At 36.4% G+C, this 16,709-nt stretch overlaps 1 protein-coding gene across 7 annotated transcripts in view; it reads right to left on the bottom strand.

Moving 5' to 3' along the window:
* LOC107613675 (cleavage and polyadenylation specificity factor subunit 3-II) overlaps positions 1 to 16,709 on the bottom strand; it is a 67,390-nt gene that overhangs the window by 3,996 nt on the left and 46,685 nt on the right. Inside the window, exons 1-14 of one of the 7 annotated variants that reach the window (XM_016315778.2) lie at positions 9,914 to 9,992; positions 9,560 to 9,689; positions 9,308 to 9,485; positions 9,127 to 9,199; positions 6,927 to 7,044; positions 6,495 to 6,568; positions 5,508 to 5,644; positions 5,034 to 5,097; positions 4,495 to 4,560; positions 4,325 to 4,394; positions 3,302 to 3,406; positions 2,190 to 2,331; positions 1,587 to 1,680; positions 57 to 695 (exon numbers count right to left, since the gene is read on the bottom strand). In XM_016315778.2, the coding sequence (XP_016171264.1) occupies positions 252 to 695; positions 1,587 to 1,680; positions 2,190 to 2,331; positions 3,302 to 3,406; positions 4,325 to 4,394; positions 4,495 to 4,560; positions 5,034 to 5,097; positions 5,508 to 5,644; positions 6,495 to 6,568; positions 6,927 to 7,044; positions 9,127 to 9,199; positions 9,308 to 9,485; positions 9,560 to 9,584 (1,590 nt within the window). In that variant the 5' untranslated portion in view covers positions 9,585 to 9,689; positions 9,914 to 9,992 and the 3' untranslated portion in view covers positions 57 to 251. Of the gene's footprint in view, positions 1 to 56; positions 696 to 1,586; positions 1,681 to 2,189; positions 2,332 to 3,301; positions 3,407 to 4,324; positions 4,395 to 4,494; positions 4,561 to 5,033; positions 5,098 to 5,507; positions 5,645 to 6,494; positions 6,569 to 6,926; positions 7,045 to 7,935; positions 8,076 to 9,126; positions 9,200 to 9,302; positions 9,486 to 9,559; positions 9,690 to 9,913; positions 9,993 to 16,709 lie in introns of those variants that run through there. The other 6 variants (XM_021109807.1, XM_016315779.2, XM_021109809.1 and 3 more) reach the window with 6 other exon arrangements.

The following is a 16,709-nucleotide window of genomic DNA, read 5'->3' as shown; positions in this document are numbered from 1 at the left end:
GGGCGGGGTCGGGTAGGGCAAAAACCCGCCCCTACCCGCCCCACTGCCATCCCTACTTGTGATTATGCGAGAACAAGAGAGAAGGATAAAACTCGTAAGCGATTTAATCCTCCAAAGCTTTTTCCTCCCCTCCAAAATCCATCTAAACTAATAAACACAACCTAAGATGTAAAACTAGCTAGTGCCACCAACCACCCGCCATAGATATTCTAATAAACACACACACCACACACCACAAGATAATTTGCATGCTAATCCTCCGTCTTCTTTTCCCCCAGCATGACCAAAACCTCATCATTGTGCACAACTTTCAGCTTTTTGCTTTTATCCTCAACTATAAATACAGCTTTTTCATTTATCACTTGAAGCTCAGGCACTACGTTTTTGTCTGTCAAGGTTTTGATAGATGGCTCCTGTGAACTGCATTTATGTAACTTGAAGTTTGGCTTTAAGCATCTTTCCATGAAAGCATCACTTGCTTGAGCTTTTACATAGACAGTTGAAGGAACGGATACAGTTTCATTATTTGCAGGATGATAACATGGAATCCCCATTTCAGAATGAATTTTTTCTTTAAGAGAAACCATCTTAGGCTTCTCACCATGCACTAGTATAACATGCTTAGGGGAGAGAAATTTTATTAGATCCATTATCCCTTTAGAATCCGTGTGAGGACTGAAAGCCAACTGATGAACCTGTCAAAATATACAACAGTAGTCAAAGTTATTCCAGATATTAATAAACTGAAATGAATTGAATCCATGTCAATTTGCACTAGAAAATCATTTGATAGCAAAATGCATTCTTCTTTTGTTTCTAAAGCACATAAGGAATTTCAAATAACCACAAAAGCTTTCTGTCGAGGAGCATGAAACTTTTGAAACTCAGTTCATAATGTTTAAATCAATTGCGAGTTAGATTTTTGTTTCTCTTAAAAGATAGAAAAAGTAATACATGGTTTCAGTTGTGTACTTGCCCCCAAGTCCCAAGTCATGTTAAATGTAAATCTCATCACACTATAAAACTCAGAAAGACTAATAAATGCTCAAGTGTTCTTTTTCTTTTGGCAGCTTTCAACATACTATCATCTTATTTTATTCACTAGGCAGATTTAGCAAGATATAGGTATTCAATTCGAGAGCGAATAGATGAAGAAACTCTAGTGTATTAATGGACCAAAGGCTGATATCAGTGAGATATCAAAATAGAGCAGGTGATGAAATATAAATAAGAAAAGATACATATGGTGAAGATTTAGCACTCTTGCACTAGCCTCTGAACTATTTTCCTCGGCATTAATTGTCTCGATATAAATATTTCCCAACCCACAAGAACATATCACTCTCCAAATTTACTGCCAGCTTACTTATGCATTAGTGAGACGAGACCTATATTTTTCCAGTTTCCCTACTCCATACAATATCAATATTTTTGGTCTCATAATTTATTTACATGTGTATCTGCTTGCACTTTTGTCTACCCAGTTGAAAACTAAATAATCTTTTTTCAGAGAAGAAGAAAGAGAGCCTCACATAGAATGCATGTTTCCATGTATGTAAACAAATTAGCAGAAGAAATATATTTACCTGGCAACGCACATCAATTTTTGTGTTGGGGTCCAATTCAATTTTTGGGGGCTTAGACATTAATACATGTCCTACTGTTCCAGGCAAACAATACCTACAATAATAACGAAATAAAATATTTATACAACACATCAGAAATATAAATCCTTCAAATATAAGATTGATATACATGGCTTTGCAGGAAACAAATAAAAATCTATGGTGAATGAGATATGAGGAACATCCTTTTACATCCAAACACACACAAACCTCTTATACCAGAAATCTTGCAACTATTCAGTTTTCCTAACTGATGACACAGATTGGAAAGAGAATTAAATTTTAGATAGAAAGGAGAGTCACTTTCACTAGAGGAGAACTTCAAAACGCAGGGGCTTCAATCATACAGGCTATATAGAAAATGTGCACAGTATCAACTGCTTGTCGAAACTCTCTATGGGCATTTTATAGATTTGGTCTCACTTTCTATGTTTGAGTTTATCTCAATGATCATGAAGTAAAATATCAATATAACTCAATTTAGGGGGCAATTATCGGCCTTTTGGTCATCCTGCAATTAATGCGAAAGGAGAGAGAGAGAGAGAGAATAAAAAAAGGATGTACCCAGGTAAAGCAACAAGGGTATTTTCAAATGGTGCCCAACGTTTGAAAACTTCGAGCGAAAGCCCACCGCTTATCATCCCAGGAGATGCAAAAAGAACACACGGACCAGGAGTATCAAGTACAGACCTTTCATACTTGCAAACTGTAGCATCAAAACCAGAGCACTGAAATGAGGAACATATCAAGCAATATGAAGCAGTGAATTATATCGCCAATCTCAATTATTATAAAATTTACATTAACAGAAACGAGAAGAAGATGTTTACGGCTATTCACCATGTAATTTGATTATCCTTTTCTTTAAACAAAATTCAATTTGAATAAAAGATAAAAATCCTTTATTGAAAATTCACAAATGACTAGATAAAAATCCTCCCTTCACCATATTCCCCTTCATTCACTACTAACTTTGTAACAAACTTCTGACTATTTTTCCTGCTCATTCCCCTTTCATTATTCTTTTTACATGCTTGAACCTGATTCTCAACCCATTTTCTTGCCCTTCCTATCCCTTCTGCTATACACCAATCCATAAAAGAATCTCTGACATAGACCAATTTCCTGAAGTTTCAGGGATTTTCTCTCCTTTTCAACAAATCTAGATTTGGTAGCACAAGATGTGAAAAAAAAAAAAAGAAGGAAATCCCTCACATTCAAAAGCTCTAACAAAATTAAAGTTGTCATAAGTATGTATAGTCTAATTACCTGGTGGTGAACATGCTTTGACCTAAACCCTTTATGCATGTCCTTCTAGAATACTATGCACGGCTGACTGCTGCCAGTCATATATCAATATTTTATCTCAGTTTCTGCTGTCTAAATACTTCATATTTTTTAATTTGAAATGCCTTGAACAAGTGGCAGAAATTTTCTTCAGATTAACTAGTTGTTACCATTATAGAATATACAAGTAGTCTAATCACTAAACACAGGTTTCAACAGCATATCTATAAGGCATCACTAAACACAGGTTTCAACAGCATATCTATAAGGCATCATTACCTGCTTGTTATTGAATGCAGAAAATAGTATGCAAATATGTGAAAGCGCATATAAATGCATAATTTGTGCCAGATTAAAATTCAAAAATGTATGAAATATATGGAAATTACCATTCTTAAAATCAAAAGCATTATTTGTAGGGTATGAATCTTTAATCTTCTGGCTTGTCCAATTGATAAGCATCTTATAGTACACGTTAGCTTGCTTTGTTAAACCTGAAAAATACAGATTCTAGTAGTTAGGTCTACTTTGACACAGATAAATGAAGAAAATAGTAGAAGAAACGGCTTTAAGAAGATCGACAACACAAGCAACACAGCTAAGCAGTAGAAAACAGAACATTGTCATATTTTCAGATTTTTAGTTGCAATAATTGAAACAATTTTCTGAAAATGCAGTGGCATCTATGTTACATAACATGACTTATTTAGTTAACTTCTACGAAGAGCCGTGTTTGGTCATGGATGACGATCTTCCGTTCTTTCCCAGTTTCCCCAATGCTTCACATTTTGTGCCTTCTTGGATATTATTAATATCAATTTTTATTAGTCTGTCCAATTGTTATTCTTTTTTCTTCCTTTCCTTTTGTTGTGTATGGAAAAGTTATTATTTGCTCTATGATAATTTCAATCTTACTTATTTTGCATGTTTTCTTTCTATTTGTTATCTCATTTTTTAACAACATTACCTTTCTTTTAAATTCTATTGAACATTTTGTTGTTTGATTCAAATCCTTGCAATCAAATAAGGCATAAAGAAATAATCTTGTTATTTTCATTTCCAATAAGTTGTTTCAAATATCCATGAGTGCTCATTTGGAATGCTAGTAATTATTTAATTAATTATTGTTCTCCTTGGATGACATTTTGTGGAATTTCCACTTTATTCGAGTTTGAATGGTGGAGAAGTTAATGAACTAGACTTCTTAATTTGCTTAATCATCACATTAACTAGGATCTGGACTCTTGACACCTCCAGTATTTTTGCTGCAAATCTTATTTTAATTCTTGACCTCCTATGTGAACATTGAAAGATTTCTATTGGAAACATAATCAAATGAATATACATGTAATGAATATTCAGCAAAACGAGTATATATAATGTTTTTAAAAGGAACAGTAACTAATTCAAACCTGCTGAGAAGTATATAGGAACCTTCAAATTCATGCGCTCCCAGTAGTCATCCATCAAAATGCATAGTTCCTAGACGTCATAATAACATAGAAAAAAAGAGACAACTATTATATCTCCATCAATATCATGAGAAGAAGTGATGGTCTAATGGTTATCTTGATGAGAATACCTGAGCCCTTCCAAGACCAAATGTTGGAATAAGCACCTTTCCTCCCGCAGAAACACATTTATGAACCTAAACCAATTATTTTGAAAACTTAACAGTAGCCATAGATTTGAAGCACTTGAATTAAAAAGGAAAAACAGAAAGTAAAAGATGCAGAGATAATATATATGGCACCAAATCAAGAAAAGTCAAAACGTGATCACCACAAATCATGAGCAAATTCTCCATTAAAAATAAAATAAATAATGGAGGCGACAAGAAGTAAAAACAGAGGATTCACTGTTCATTCCTCTTAAAATAATAAAATGAATGAAGAAAAGAAAGGAGAGGAGGATGAACATGAGAGATGGAATCCTTAAAAGATCCTCTACTTTGCACCATTGGAAACCAAAAAGGTAATAATATCCCAAATAAAATCAATAGTTGAAAAGAAATCAAACCCTAGAGTTCCTTTCCAAACAGATACACCAGGTTAATGTAAAAACCAAATTACTAAACAATTATAGCACATAATTCTACAGAGTGGGTGTTACAATACATACAGCATCCAGGAATTCCCTCTCACGAGCATATTTTGAATCACGAATTGTAGTTCCATATGTGGATCTGAAAAGAGAATCAAATGCAATTTTCTCAGTTATATAGATTAGAGCAGAAAGTGTAATAGGATCCATCAATTAGTGTGGCACAACACATTTGATACTGAAATCAATTGATTTAAACTGAAAAAGTGGGCAACTGACAAATTAAAATCATGAGCTCTTGGTCACATACACTACCAGCTTTCCAAGAGCTTAGCTTGTTATATGCAAGACAAGAAAGTCTTATATTTCTAATGTAATATCAAAATATAGTGAAAATAATGTACCAAAAGCTAAAATCAATTTAGAGTATGATCTAATCTATGAATATAACTTGACACAACAAATAAGAAGAAAAAATAGTTTATTTCTTTCTCTAAATACTCAAATGTTGTTATAGGCAAGACTCGTGGACTCAATTAGTGCTGGTCTTACTCAGTAATGAGAAGGTCAAGTCGCAATCGATCAATTTGGGCTGCTCCAAGGTGTCTATCTGGTGTCATATTGTAGTCTCCTGTATATACCATTTCCGAGTCTCCCACCTTTGCATGGAACATTGCAGCTCCAAGAACCTTAAGAATTAATGTAAGGTACTCAAAGAAGGTAAACTGGATAAGGCAAGTGACCGCAACAATGCAAAACAATATCATACACATCCAATAAATTATGATCCATGAATGCTGCTTGACTGCTTCACATGACATTATTAATAATGCAAACACAGTGTTATCAATTAGGATATGCTGAACACAAATAAGTCTTGCAATGATAATAATAAATTCAACCATGCTGCTAGCCTAAGAGCTTCTATGGCCTCTCTTAACCCATTCCTATGTATGAGCACCTTTTGGTAGGATCATATATGACGGTGAATTGATTGTAAGTTACATAAAATAATTGTAACATGCATTTACAAGAAGTGCATTCCATATAACTTAAGGAGAAGAGTGTATTTTTCTTATTCTCGGCAGAATGCAGATTATAAGCAATACCTAGACATACAGCAGATAGGGAAGAGAGAAGGAGGTTTCTCCTAGAATATCTGACCATCTCAGTACACTGAAAAATAACTCTTATCCTAGCAGATGAGTAACATAGTGGGAAAAATCTAATCCTGACTTAATAACTCTCAACTTATCTTTCATATATTTTGGAGTTAAAAGTGGTTGTTGGGTGATATGGATGACAAATAACCCAGTCCCACTCAAAAACTAACACACTCACAAAACGGCCAATTGTTCATGACAACAATCAGGCTAACAAGCATGAAAAGGCACCATCATGCAGGGAGGAAAGAAAAATGCAACAATAAAAGACCAAAAACAAATTTAAGAAATCAACAAAGTGTATGTAAGTTGGATTACCCAACGTTATTTTAGAAGTCTAGTTTTGCAAATAAAACATGGCCTCAGAGAGACTTACATGGCCAGCATAATAGGCACGAATTTGAAGATCTTTGTCTACTTGTATAGTCTGCCTCAGATCCACAGCAATAACTGTATAGTACACAGGAATAAACCAGATTAAAATGCTTTTATAAAGTTAAAAGGTCGAAGTATAATAGTTTTAGTTAGGAAGCTGCTGCGTTCACCAAAATTCCAAAGTTCAAACCAAACTATTGCTAAGAAAAGTAGACCTTTTAAGTGAATAAATTTTAAAGTTCTCACAAAATTATAACAATAAATCTTGTAAAAGCAGATCGGTCAATAAAAATAATAAATAAATAAATAACGACATACTAGATATACGAGAAAAAGAATTATTTTCAGTCATGAGCATACTTAGAAGAAGTGGCACCAGCTATGAAAATGTACAGAAATACAAATCATGAACATGCTTGACTGGATTGGATACCTTTCTTCATGCACTCAGCAATATGATCAGAATTAAACTGCTCTTCCTCGCCACGGCGTTCAACCATTACTTTCCGATAATCTTCCAACATCAAAGGAGCCAAAGCTTTTGTTGGGTACTGTTTAGAATCAATAGTCAAGTTAAAGTTTGATTATAGAATGGAACCTTGAAACCAGCTAGTACAGTATTTGAAGCACAAAAGAAAGAAAATGTATGTCAAAATAGTGTATATGCAATATTGCTAATATTTCCAAAGAATGTCAAAATACCACAACCACTTTGATAACCAGTATTTCTAATACCATAATATTCTACTCAATAATTTCTTCCCAAGAATGGTAAACCACCAAAAATACACTTGAATTATCTTGAGGTTAACAAAAATGCTCCTGAATTTTGTTATAGACAAAAATGCCATCAAATAATTTAAAACGTGCCAAAAATGCTCAGCCATGATCAAAGACTTGTTCCATTAACAGAAAATCATGACATGGCTCATTTGCCAATGTCAGAGTTTCACCTGCCACATAGGAAGCTTCGTTTGCCACATCACTTTTTTCCATTAATGCAGAATGTTTGAGTTCATGGATGTACATTTTGTCACATTTTTAAATAATTTGAAGACATTTTTGTCAGTAAAATTTGGGGGCATTGCAACAAAATAATTCAAGTGCATTTTTGGTGGTTTACCCTTCCAGAAAAAAATTTGAAACATCAATCAAGCTCATCCTTTTTTCGATAAATATTCTGATTTTGTTAAAACTATTAATTTTTCTTTTTCTTTTTTTTTTCCCCACTTTTTTTTCCCAATTATGCTCAAACTAATACATAGAAAATCTCTTAAAATAACATCTACCTACCAAGAAAATACAAGCAATTATTCTGAAAACATATTCAGGGAATATTGCATTAAAGGCATGGAAAGCTTCACTTTTTTTCCTCCCCTAGATTCATATTGCTATTGATGCAGAACATAATCATGTACACTTAAGAATGTATTGAAATTGACCTGATAGTTTTGCTTAGCTGGTGGCTATGAATGGAATGAACATGGTGATTGCCCTGCTTGGGTATGTTTATGGTGCATATACTATTTAGATGACAGTGCTTATTTGGTGCTATCCATCTAACTGTTGAATACATAAGTACCTATTATGAAAGATTATTTGTACAAAATTTTGTAAAAATTGAATATCAATAAGGGTATAATCTAACATCCTAATTTCATGTTCGTTTAAACTTTTCTATATCGTTAATTTAGATACATATAAAAGTATATCAAAATGATTTTAGATTGACATATAACTATGATCTATAATGTATAAGATTCTAATCTAGAGTGGGTTCTGTATAAAGTTACTCTAATAAAAGAGTATTCAACAGTATAAGATTTACTTAAATGACCCTATAATCAATTAATCTTAACTCTTATGTTTGGATAATTTACTTTAATAGAAGTAGCATCACCAGAAAAAATAGGAAAACAAAACTACAATTTTCAATTTTTTTTATAAAAAAGGATGCTTTAAGATACATTGATTTTATGTCCAAAGATAAAACAACTTCTACATTATGTATCTAAGCGTGGATGTCTCATCATCATGAATACATTCTTTCTCGCTTAGCAAAATTCTTCATTTGCTATCTTTTTTTTAAGAAAAAGCAACCAATCAATGTCAAATGCCAAATAATTGGAAAAAAAAGCTCAGTTCAAGGATGTCGTATGCAAGACTGGTCAGGTATTCGTTATTTGTTATAGTTAACAATTGGAAAATGCTAGATAATCATGAAGAGAAGGTTATTATATAGGAAATTTTGAATTAAAGCAGCAAAGAACTTGGGTTGTCCGTTTTGGTCTCATTCAAAAGGAAGCTAATAAAGTTGAAGATTTGATGGCGAAGGAGGTGCACAATCAGATTCAATATTACCATAGTTTCAGTTATGAGGAGTGATTGTAGTTTTGAGGTGCACAATCGGATTCAATATTACTATAGTTTCAGTTATGAGGAGTGATTGTAGTTTTTAGGAACCTAGTTTCTTATTTTTTTTTCTGCTTCCGTCCTCTTTTTTTCTCATTTTACTTTGCACACCAAAAATGCCAAATAATTGAAATTATGTACTTACGTGAGAAAATAATTATCATCCTCTCCCCACCCAAAACAAAAGCATTACATTGAACACGTAGTAGGAAACAACTCACCGTCATGTAAATTGGTCCGTGAAACCCACAAACTTCAGTGAAATAAACCAATGCACCAAGGTGGTCCAGGTGACTGTCACCAATTATGCCAAAAAAATATATAAAAGAATAAATCAGTGAGTGAGAAATTTTAAAGATTAAAAAATAATGAAAACGAAGGAAGAGTATGTTGATACAATACAAATGGGTGATGATGATGCAAGAGAGGGCGGTGTCAAAATCGCCGGTGGGAGAGATGAGACTGAAGTTGGGGTAACGGCGGTGGTCCGAGACACCCATGTGCATTCCGCAATCGAACATGATCCGCTTCCCATTTATGTTAACCACCACGCAGCTCTTCCCTACCTCTTGCCCAGCACCTGAAAAAGAAATAATAAAATGTAATGCACGAGAGAAGAGAAGAAGAAACAAGAGGAAGGGAATAAGGAATTACCGAGGACTAGAGTTTCAATAGCCATGGATGGTGTGTAGCAGTAGAAAAATCTCCAAAGGAAGCCAAGGAGCAGATTGGAGCTCAGCTTGTTAACACTACTATGTCCTTCTATTGGCTTTACCACACTCTCCTAATCCAACATCCATGGAACAAATTCATTGAATGACATGCATAATTTGAACATACATAAGTTAAAGAAATTAATCAAACACATGGTGCGCGTGACATGTAAAATTTGAGTTGAAGAAATGTCATCCACCCCCTCAGGGAGGGCAATAGAGTGGCCGATTGTTTGGCTAGAATCGGCGCCGAAATTGATGCTGGTTTGTGATGATGAGAGGGGAAGATCTTTACCCAGTGTTGCTAGGATGTATAGTGCTTTTTTTTTCCCTCAATGTATTCTCTGTCTCTAAACAGGTCAAGGAGGTCAAATTGGTCAATGAGTTATTATATACAAAAAAAAAAAAATCATATTGGAACCTTCAATATTTATTTACGCAAACTAACGAACGAATTACTAGACTAATCCACCTTAATTGCGAGGATGTATAGTATTGATGTTTGTTTCGTTTTCTTTGGGCTCTAGCCTCTAGGCCTTCTATCAAAAACTAAAAGTGAAATGCTCATTTTACTTTTGAGTTACATTTTTTAGTAGAAAGAAGGTTTTGAAAATTGAACTAATTATTGAATGTTCTAATTATTGGTTGATTGATTTACTGATTTAATCGGTTTAATTATGGTTTAACTAAAAAAACCATTTATAATAAAATAATAAAAAAATTATAAATAAATATTCTATAAAAGTACAAACATCAAAATATTAACAATTAATTTTTAATGTTGGAAGAAATAATTAAATCACAATAACAATTACACAGCGACCACACCAATAATTAAATCACAATAACACAATAATAAGTTACACAAGAGCAACAAACTTTTTCAAAGATTAACAAGGATTATCAAAATTTTAGGCAGCATCACTACTTTCTTTGATTCATTATGATTAAGGTGGTTGTTGTTCTTGAAGCATTTTGGGTTATCTAAGAGTATGCTTTGAACTTGATCCCTTCACCAGTTTCCACCATTAAATTCCTATTCTAAACTTGATCCCTTCACCAGCTTCACCAGCAGCTCTCAAAAGATCCCAATCAAAAATACCATTACCAACACCACAACAGACTGAACAGCAGCCAAGAATCAAGAACAATCAGCAACAAAAATTAAAAAAGCAACAACAATTAATCACCTTAAACCAGAAATCAATAAATATATCATTTAACATTCAAAAACAGCATATTCACTCCCTTAAAAATTAAAACTCAAAAACAGCATACTTCCATCAGATGCATGTCAATAAAAAATAAAGAACACATAAAACAACAACACAGCAACACTCAAAATAGCAACACAGCAGAACCAGAGCTCATTCAATAAAAAATCACAACACATAAAAACAGCAACACAACAGAACTAGAGCTCATTACTAATCAAATAATCATTCAATAAAAAATTAAAACACAAAACATTCAAATAATCAGTAATTAAATAATCATTGAACATGGCATGAATAAAAAACGCAGAAGAAGTTAGCAGTGAACTGAAAATTGACCTTCGAAGTCTAGGGTTTTTTCTTGGTTTAGCTTCTGCTCTCTGAACTCGAAGGAAGAAAATTGAAATGGAGAAGGGTTTTTCTTCTGAGCAGTCTGAGCAGAGGGGCAGAACCGCAACGGAAACAGGGACCAAGCGACGAACACGTCTTAGAAGACGGTGGTGGGTTGGAAGAACCTGCGGCTGAGCAAACGAAGAGCAGAAAGACTACGAGCTCGAGGAAGAAGCTGCAATTGGTGGGTTGGGGACTTCGAGCACGACAACCAGACGAAGACGTTTGTGCCTGAGCGCGCGACGGACGGCGGCAGGAGGGCGACGGAGCAGATGAAGACCAGGGACTGACGCGCCGAGCTCGAGGAAGAAGCTGCAATTCTTGAAGGAGGAAGAAGCACGGACGACCAGACGACGATGGTAGTGCCTAAGTGCAACGGACGGCGGCAGGCGGCTGTGGTGGAGAAGCTAGGGTTTCCTGTTTCAACTTTTTTTTATTTGGGGAAAAGCTGTTAGGTAATTGGTGTGCGAAATCGTGATCATTCCTTCCTTGGTAACGGCGCTAAAAACTTAATACGCACGTTCATGTTCTTAATTCTATTTCACAACTTCGTACAACTAACCAGCAAGTGCACTGGGTCGTCCAAGTAATAAACCTTACGTGAGTAAGGGTCGATCCCACGAAGATTGTCGGCTTGAAACAAGCTATGGTCACCTTGTAAATCTCAGTCAGGCGGATTCAACTGATTTTATGAATTGATAAGTAAAAGATAAATAAAATATAAAATAGGATAGTGGTACTTATGTAATTCATTGGTGAGAATTTCAGATAAGCGTATAGAGATGCTTTCGTCCCTCTGAACCTCTGCTTTCCTGTTGTCTTCATCCAATCATTCCTACTCCTTTCCATGGCAAGCTTTATGTAGGGCATCACCGTTGTCAATGGCTACATCTCATCCTCTCTGGGAAAATGGTCCAATGCGCTGTCACTGCATGGCTAATCATCTGTCGGTTCTCGATCAGACTCGGTCCCCTGTATTAGATATCCAAGAGATATCCATTCAATCTAAGGTAGAACGGAAGTGGTTGTCAGGCATACGTTCATAAGTTGAGAATGATGATGACTGTCACGATCATCACATCCATCATATTGAAGTGCGAATGAATATCTTAGAAGCGAAATAAGTTGAATTGAATAGAAAAGCAGTAGTACTTTGCATTAATCTTTGAGGAACAGCAGAGCTTCACACCTTAATCTATGGTGTGTAGAAACTCTACCGTTGAAAATACACAAGTGATAAATGTTCAGGCATGGCCGAATGGCCAGCCCTCACAAAAGTCTAAGATAGCATAAAACTAATCAAAGATCTCCCAAAGATAGTAAAAAGTCCTATTTATACTAAACTAGTTACTAGGGTTTACAAAAATGAGTAAATGATGCGAAAATCCACTTCCGGGGCCCACTTGGTGTGTGCTTGGGCTGAGCATTGAACTTTACACGTGTAGAGGTCTTTCTTGGAGTTGAACGCCAGTTTGTAACCTGTTTCTGGCGTTTAACTCCACTTTGCAACCTGTTTCTGGCGTTTGACTCCAGAATGCAGCATGGAACTGGCGTTCAACGCCAGTTTACGTCGTCTAAACTCGGGCAAAGTATGGACTATTATATATTGCTGGAAATCCCTAGATGTCTACTTTCCAACGCAATTGAGAGCGCGCCATTTGGAGTTCTTTAGCTCCAGAAAATCTACTTTGAGTGAAGGGAGGTCAGAATCCAACAGCATCTGCAGTCCTTCTTCAACCTCTGAATCTGATTTTTGCTCAAGTCCCTCAATTTTAGCCAGAAATTACCTGAAATCACAGAAAAACACACAAACTCATAGTAAAGTCCAGAAATATGAATTTTAATTAAAAACTAATGGGACAGCTTGGTTTAGCCGCTTAGGCCAGGATTTTATTCCTTTAGGCCCTCCTATCCACTGATGCTTAAAGCCTTGGATCCTTTTTATTATCCTTGCCTTTTGGTTTTAAGGGCCATTGGCTTTTTGCTCTTGCCTTTTGGTTTAAAGAACTTTTGGCTTTTTCTGCTTGCTTTTTCTTTTTCTTTCTTTTTTTTTCGCTATATATTTGTTTTTCTACAAGCTTTTGTATTCACTGCTTTTTCTTGCTTCAAGAATCATTTTTATGATTTTTCAAATTATCAAATAATATTTCTCCTTTTTCCTTATTCTTCAAGAGCCAACATATTTAACATTCATAAACATTAACTTTGAAAGACATATGCACTGTTCAAGCATTCATTTAGAAAACAAAAAGTATTGTCACCACATCAAAATAATTAAACTAGTTTCAAGGATGAATTCGAAACCATATACTTCTTGTTCTTTTGTAATTAAAACATTTTTCATTCAAGAGAGGTGATGGATTCATATTCATAACTTTAAGGCATAGACACTTAGACACTAATGATCATGTAATAAGACACAAATATAAATAAAACATAAAGCTCAAAAATCGAAAAACCGAAAAATAAATAAACAAGGAGATTAAGGAATGAGTCCACCTTAGTGAGGGTAGCGTCTTCCTCTTCTTGAAGAACCAATGGTGCTCTTGAGCTCCTCTATGTATCTTCCTTGTCTTTCTTGCTCCTCCCTCATAGCTCTTTGATCTTCTCTAATTTCATGGAGGATGATGGAGTGCTCTTGATGCTCCACCCTTAGTTGTCCCATGTTGGAACTTAATTCTCCTAGGGAGGTGTTGATTTGCTCCCAATAATTCTGTGGAGGAAAGTGCATCCCTTGAGGCATCTCAGGGATTTCATGGTGAGGAATCTCCTCATGCTCATGTTGAGGTCCATGATCTCTTATTTGCTCCATCCTTTTCTTAATGATGGGCTTATCCTCTTCAATGAGGATGTCTCCCTCTATGTCAATTCCAGCCGAATTGCAGAGGTGGCAAATGAGGTGAGGAAAGGCTAACCTTGCCAAATTGGAGGACTTGTCAGCCACCTTGTAGAGTTCTTGAGGTATGATCTCATGAACTTCCACTTCCTCCCCAATCATGATACTATGGATCATGATGACCCGGTCTATAGTAACTTCAGACCGGTTACTAGTAGGAATGATTGAGCGTTGAATGAACTCTAGCCATCCCCTAGCCGCTGGTTTGAGGTCATGTCTTCTTAGTTGAACCGGCTTGCCTCTTGAGTCAATTTTCCATTAAGCTCCTTCCACACATATGTCCATGAGGACTTGGTCCAACCTTTGATCAAAGTTGACTCTTCTAGTGTAGAGGCGTGCGTTTTCTTCCATCATTGGCAAGTTGAATGCCAGTCTTACATTTTCCGGACTGAAATCTAAGTATTTCCCCCAAACCATGGTGAGCCAATTCTTTGGATTCGGGTTCACACTTTGATCATGGTTCCTAGTGATCCATGCATTTGCATAGAACTCTTGAACCATTAAGATCCTGACTTGTTGAATGGAGTTGGTGAGAACTTCCCAACCTCTTCTTTGGATTTCAAGACGGATCTCCGGATACTCATTCTTTTTGAGTTTGAAAGGAACCTCAGGGATCACTTTCTTCTTGGCCACAACTTCATAGAAGTGGTCTTGATGGACCTTATAGATGAATTTCTCCATCTCCCATAACTCAGAGGTGGAAGCAATTGCCTTCCCTTTCCTCTTTCTAGAGGTTTCTCTGGCCTTAGGTGCCATGAATGGTTATGGGAAAACAAAAAGCTATGCTTTTACCACACCAAACTTAAAATGGTTGCTCGTCCCCGAGCAAAAGAAGAAAGAAAGAAGTAGAAGAAGAAGAAAAATGGAGGAGAGGGAGAGAGAGATGGTTTCGGCTAAGGGGAAGAAGAGAGGGTTTTGTTGTGTGAAAATGAAGAGGGAATGAGGGGTTTATATAGGAGTGGGGAGAGGTTTAGGGTTTGGCCATTTAGGGTTGGGTTTGGGAGGGAAATTATTTTGAATTTAAAGGTAGGTGGGGTTTTTGGGGAAGAGAGGATGGATGTAATTGGTGAAGAGGTGATGGGGAAGAGTGATTGAGTTGATTGGTGAGGGGTATTTGGGGAAGAGAGTTATGGAAAGGTGTGAAGAGGAGAGAAGAAGTAGGTGGGGATCCTGTGGGGTCCACAGATCCTGAGGTGTTTGAGGATTTCTCATCCCTGCACCTATTAGACGTGTAAAACGCCCTATATATGCAATCCTGGCGTTTAACGCCAGACTGTAGCATGTTTCTAGCGTTAAACGCCACTTCCTTGCTTGTTTTGGGCGTTCAACGCCAGTCTATAGCATGTTTCTGGCGTTGAACGCCAGTATGGTGCATGTTTCTGGCGTTAACGCCAGTCTGGTGCTTGTTTCTGGCGTTTAACGCCAGCTTTCCTCTGGGTGCAATCTTGGCGTTTAAACGCCAGACTGCTGCTTGTTTCTGGCGTTTAACGCCAGTTTCATGCTCTGTTCTGGCGTTAAACGCCAGCCAGATGCTCCTTACTGGCGTTTAAATGCCAGTAAGCCCTTCCTCCAGGGTGTGCTGTTTTCAATGCTGTTTTTCATTCTGTTTTCGATTTTTCAGTAGTTTTTATGACTCCACATGATCATCAACCTAATAAAACATGAAATAACAAAGAGAAAATACAATAAAAATGATTAAATAACATTGGGTTGCCTCCCAACAAGTGCTTCTTTAATGTCAATAGCTTGACAGTGAGCTCTCATGGAGCCTCACAGATAATCAGAGCAAGGTTGGGACCTCCCAACACCAAACTTAGAGTTTGGTTGTGGGGGTTCAACACCAAACTTAGAGTTTGGTTGTGGCCTCCCAACACCAAACCTAGAATTTGAATGTAGGGGCTTTGGTTGACTCTGCAGTGAGAGAAGCTTTTCATGCTTCCTCTCCATGGTTACAGAAGGAGATCCTTGAGTTTTAAACACAAGATAGTCCTCATTCAGTTGAAGGACCAACTCTCCTCTGTCCACATCAATCACAGCTCTTGCTGTGGCTAGGAAGGATCTTCCAAAGATGACGGATTCATCCTCATCCTTCCTAGTGTCTAGGATTATGAAATCAGCAGAGATGTAAAGGCCTTCAACCTTTACTAACACGTCCTCTACTAGTCCATAAGCCTATTTTCTTGAGTTGTCTGCCATCTCTAATGAGATTCTGGCAGCTTGCACCTCAAAGATTCTCAGTTTCTCCATTACAGAGAGTGGCATGAGGTTTATCCCTAACCCAAGGTCACATAGAGCCTTCTCAAAGGTCATGGTACCTATGGTACAAGGTATTAAGAACTTTCCAGGATCCTGTTTCTTCTGAGGCAATCTCAGTTGATCCAGATCACTCAGTTCATCGATGAGCAAGGGAGGTTCATCTTCCCAAGTCTCATTACCAAATAATTTGGTATTCAGCTTCATGATTGCACCAAGGTACTAGGCAACTTGCTCTTCAGTAACATCTTCATTCCCTTCAGAAGAAGAATACTCATCAGAGCTCATGAATGGCATAAGGAGGTTCAATGGAATCTCTATGGTCTCTAGATGAGTCT

The sequence above is a fragment of the Arachis ipaensis genome, chromosome B08, assembly GCF_000816755.2.
Source record: "Arachis ipaensis cultivar K30076 chromosome B08, Araip1.1, whole genome shotgun sequence".
NCBI lineage: Eukaryota > Viridiplantae > Streptophyta > Magnoliopsida > Fabales > Fabaceae > Arachis > Arachis ipaensis.
The sequence above is the reverse complement of the archived record's forward strand: the minus strand, read 5'-3'. Positions and strand labels throughout refer to the sequence as shown.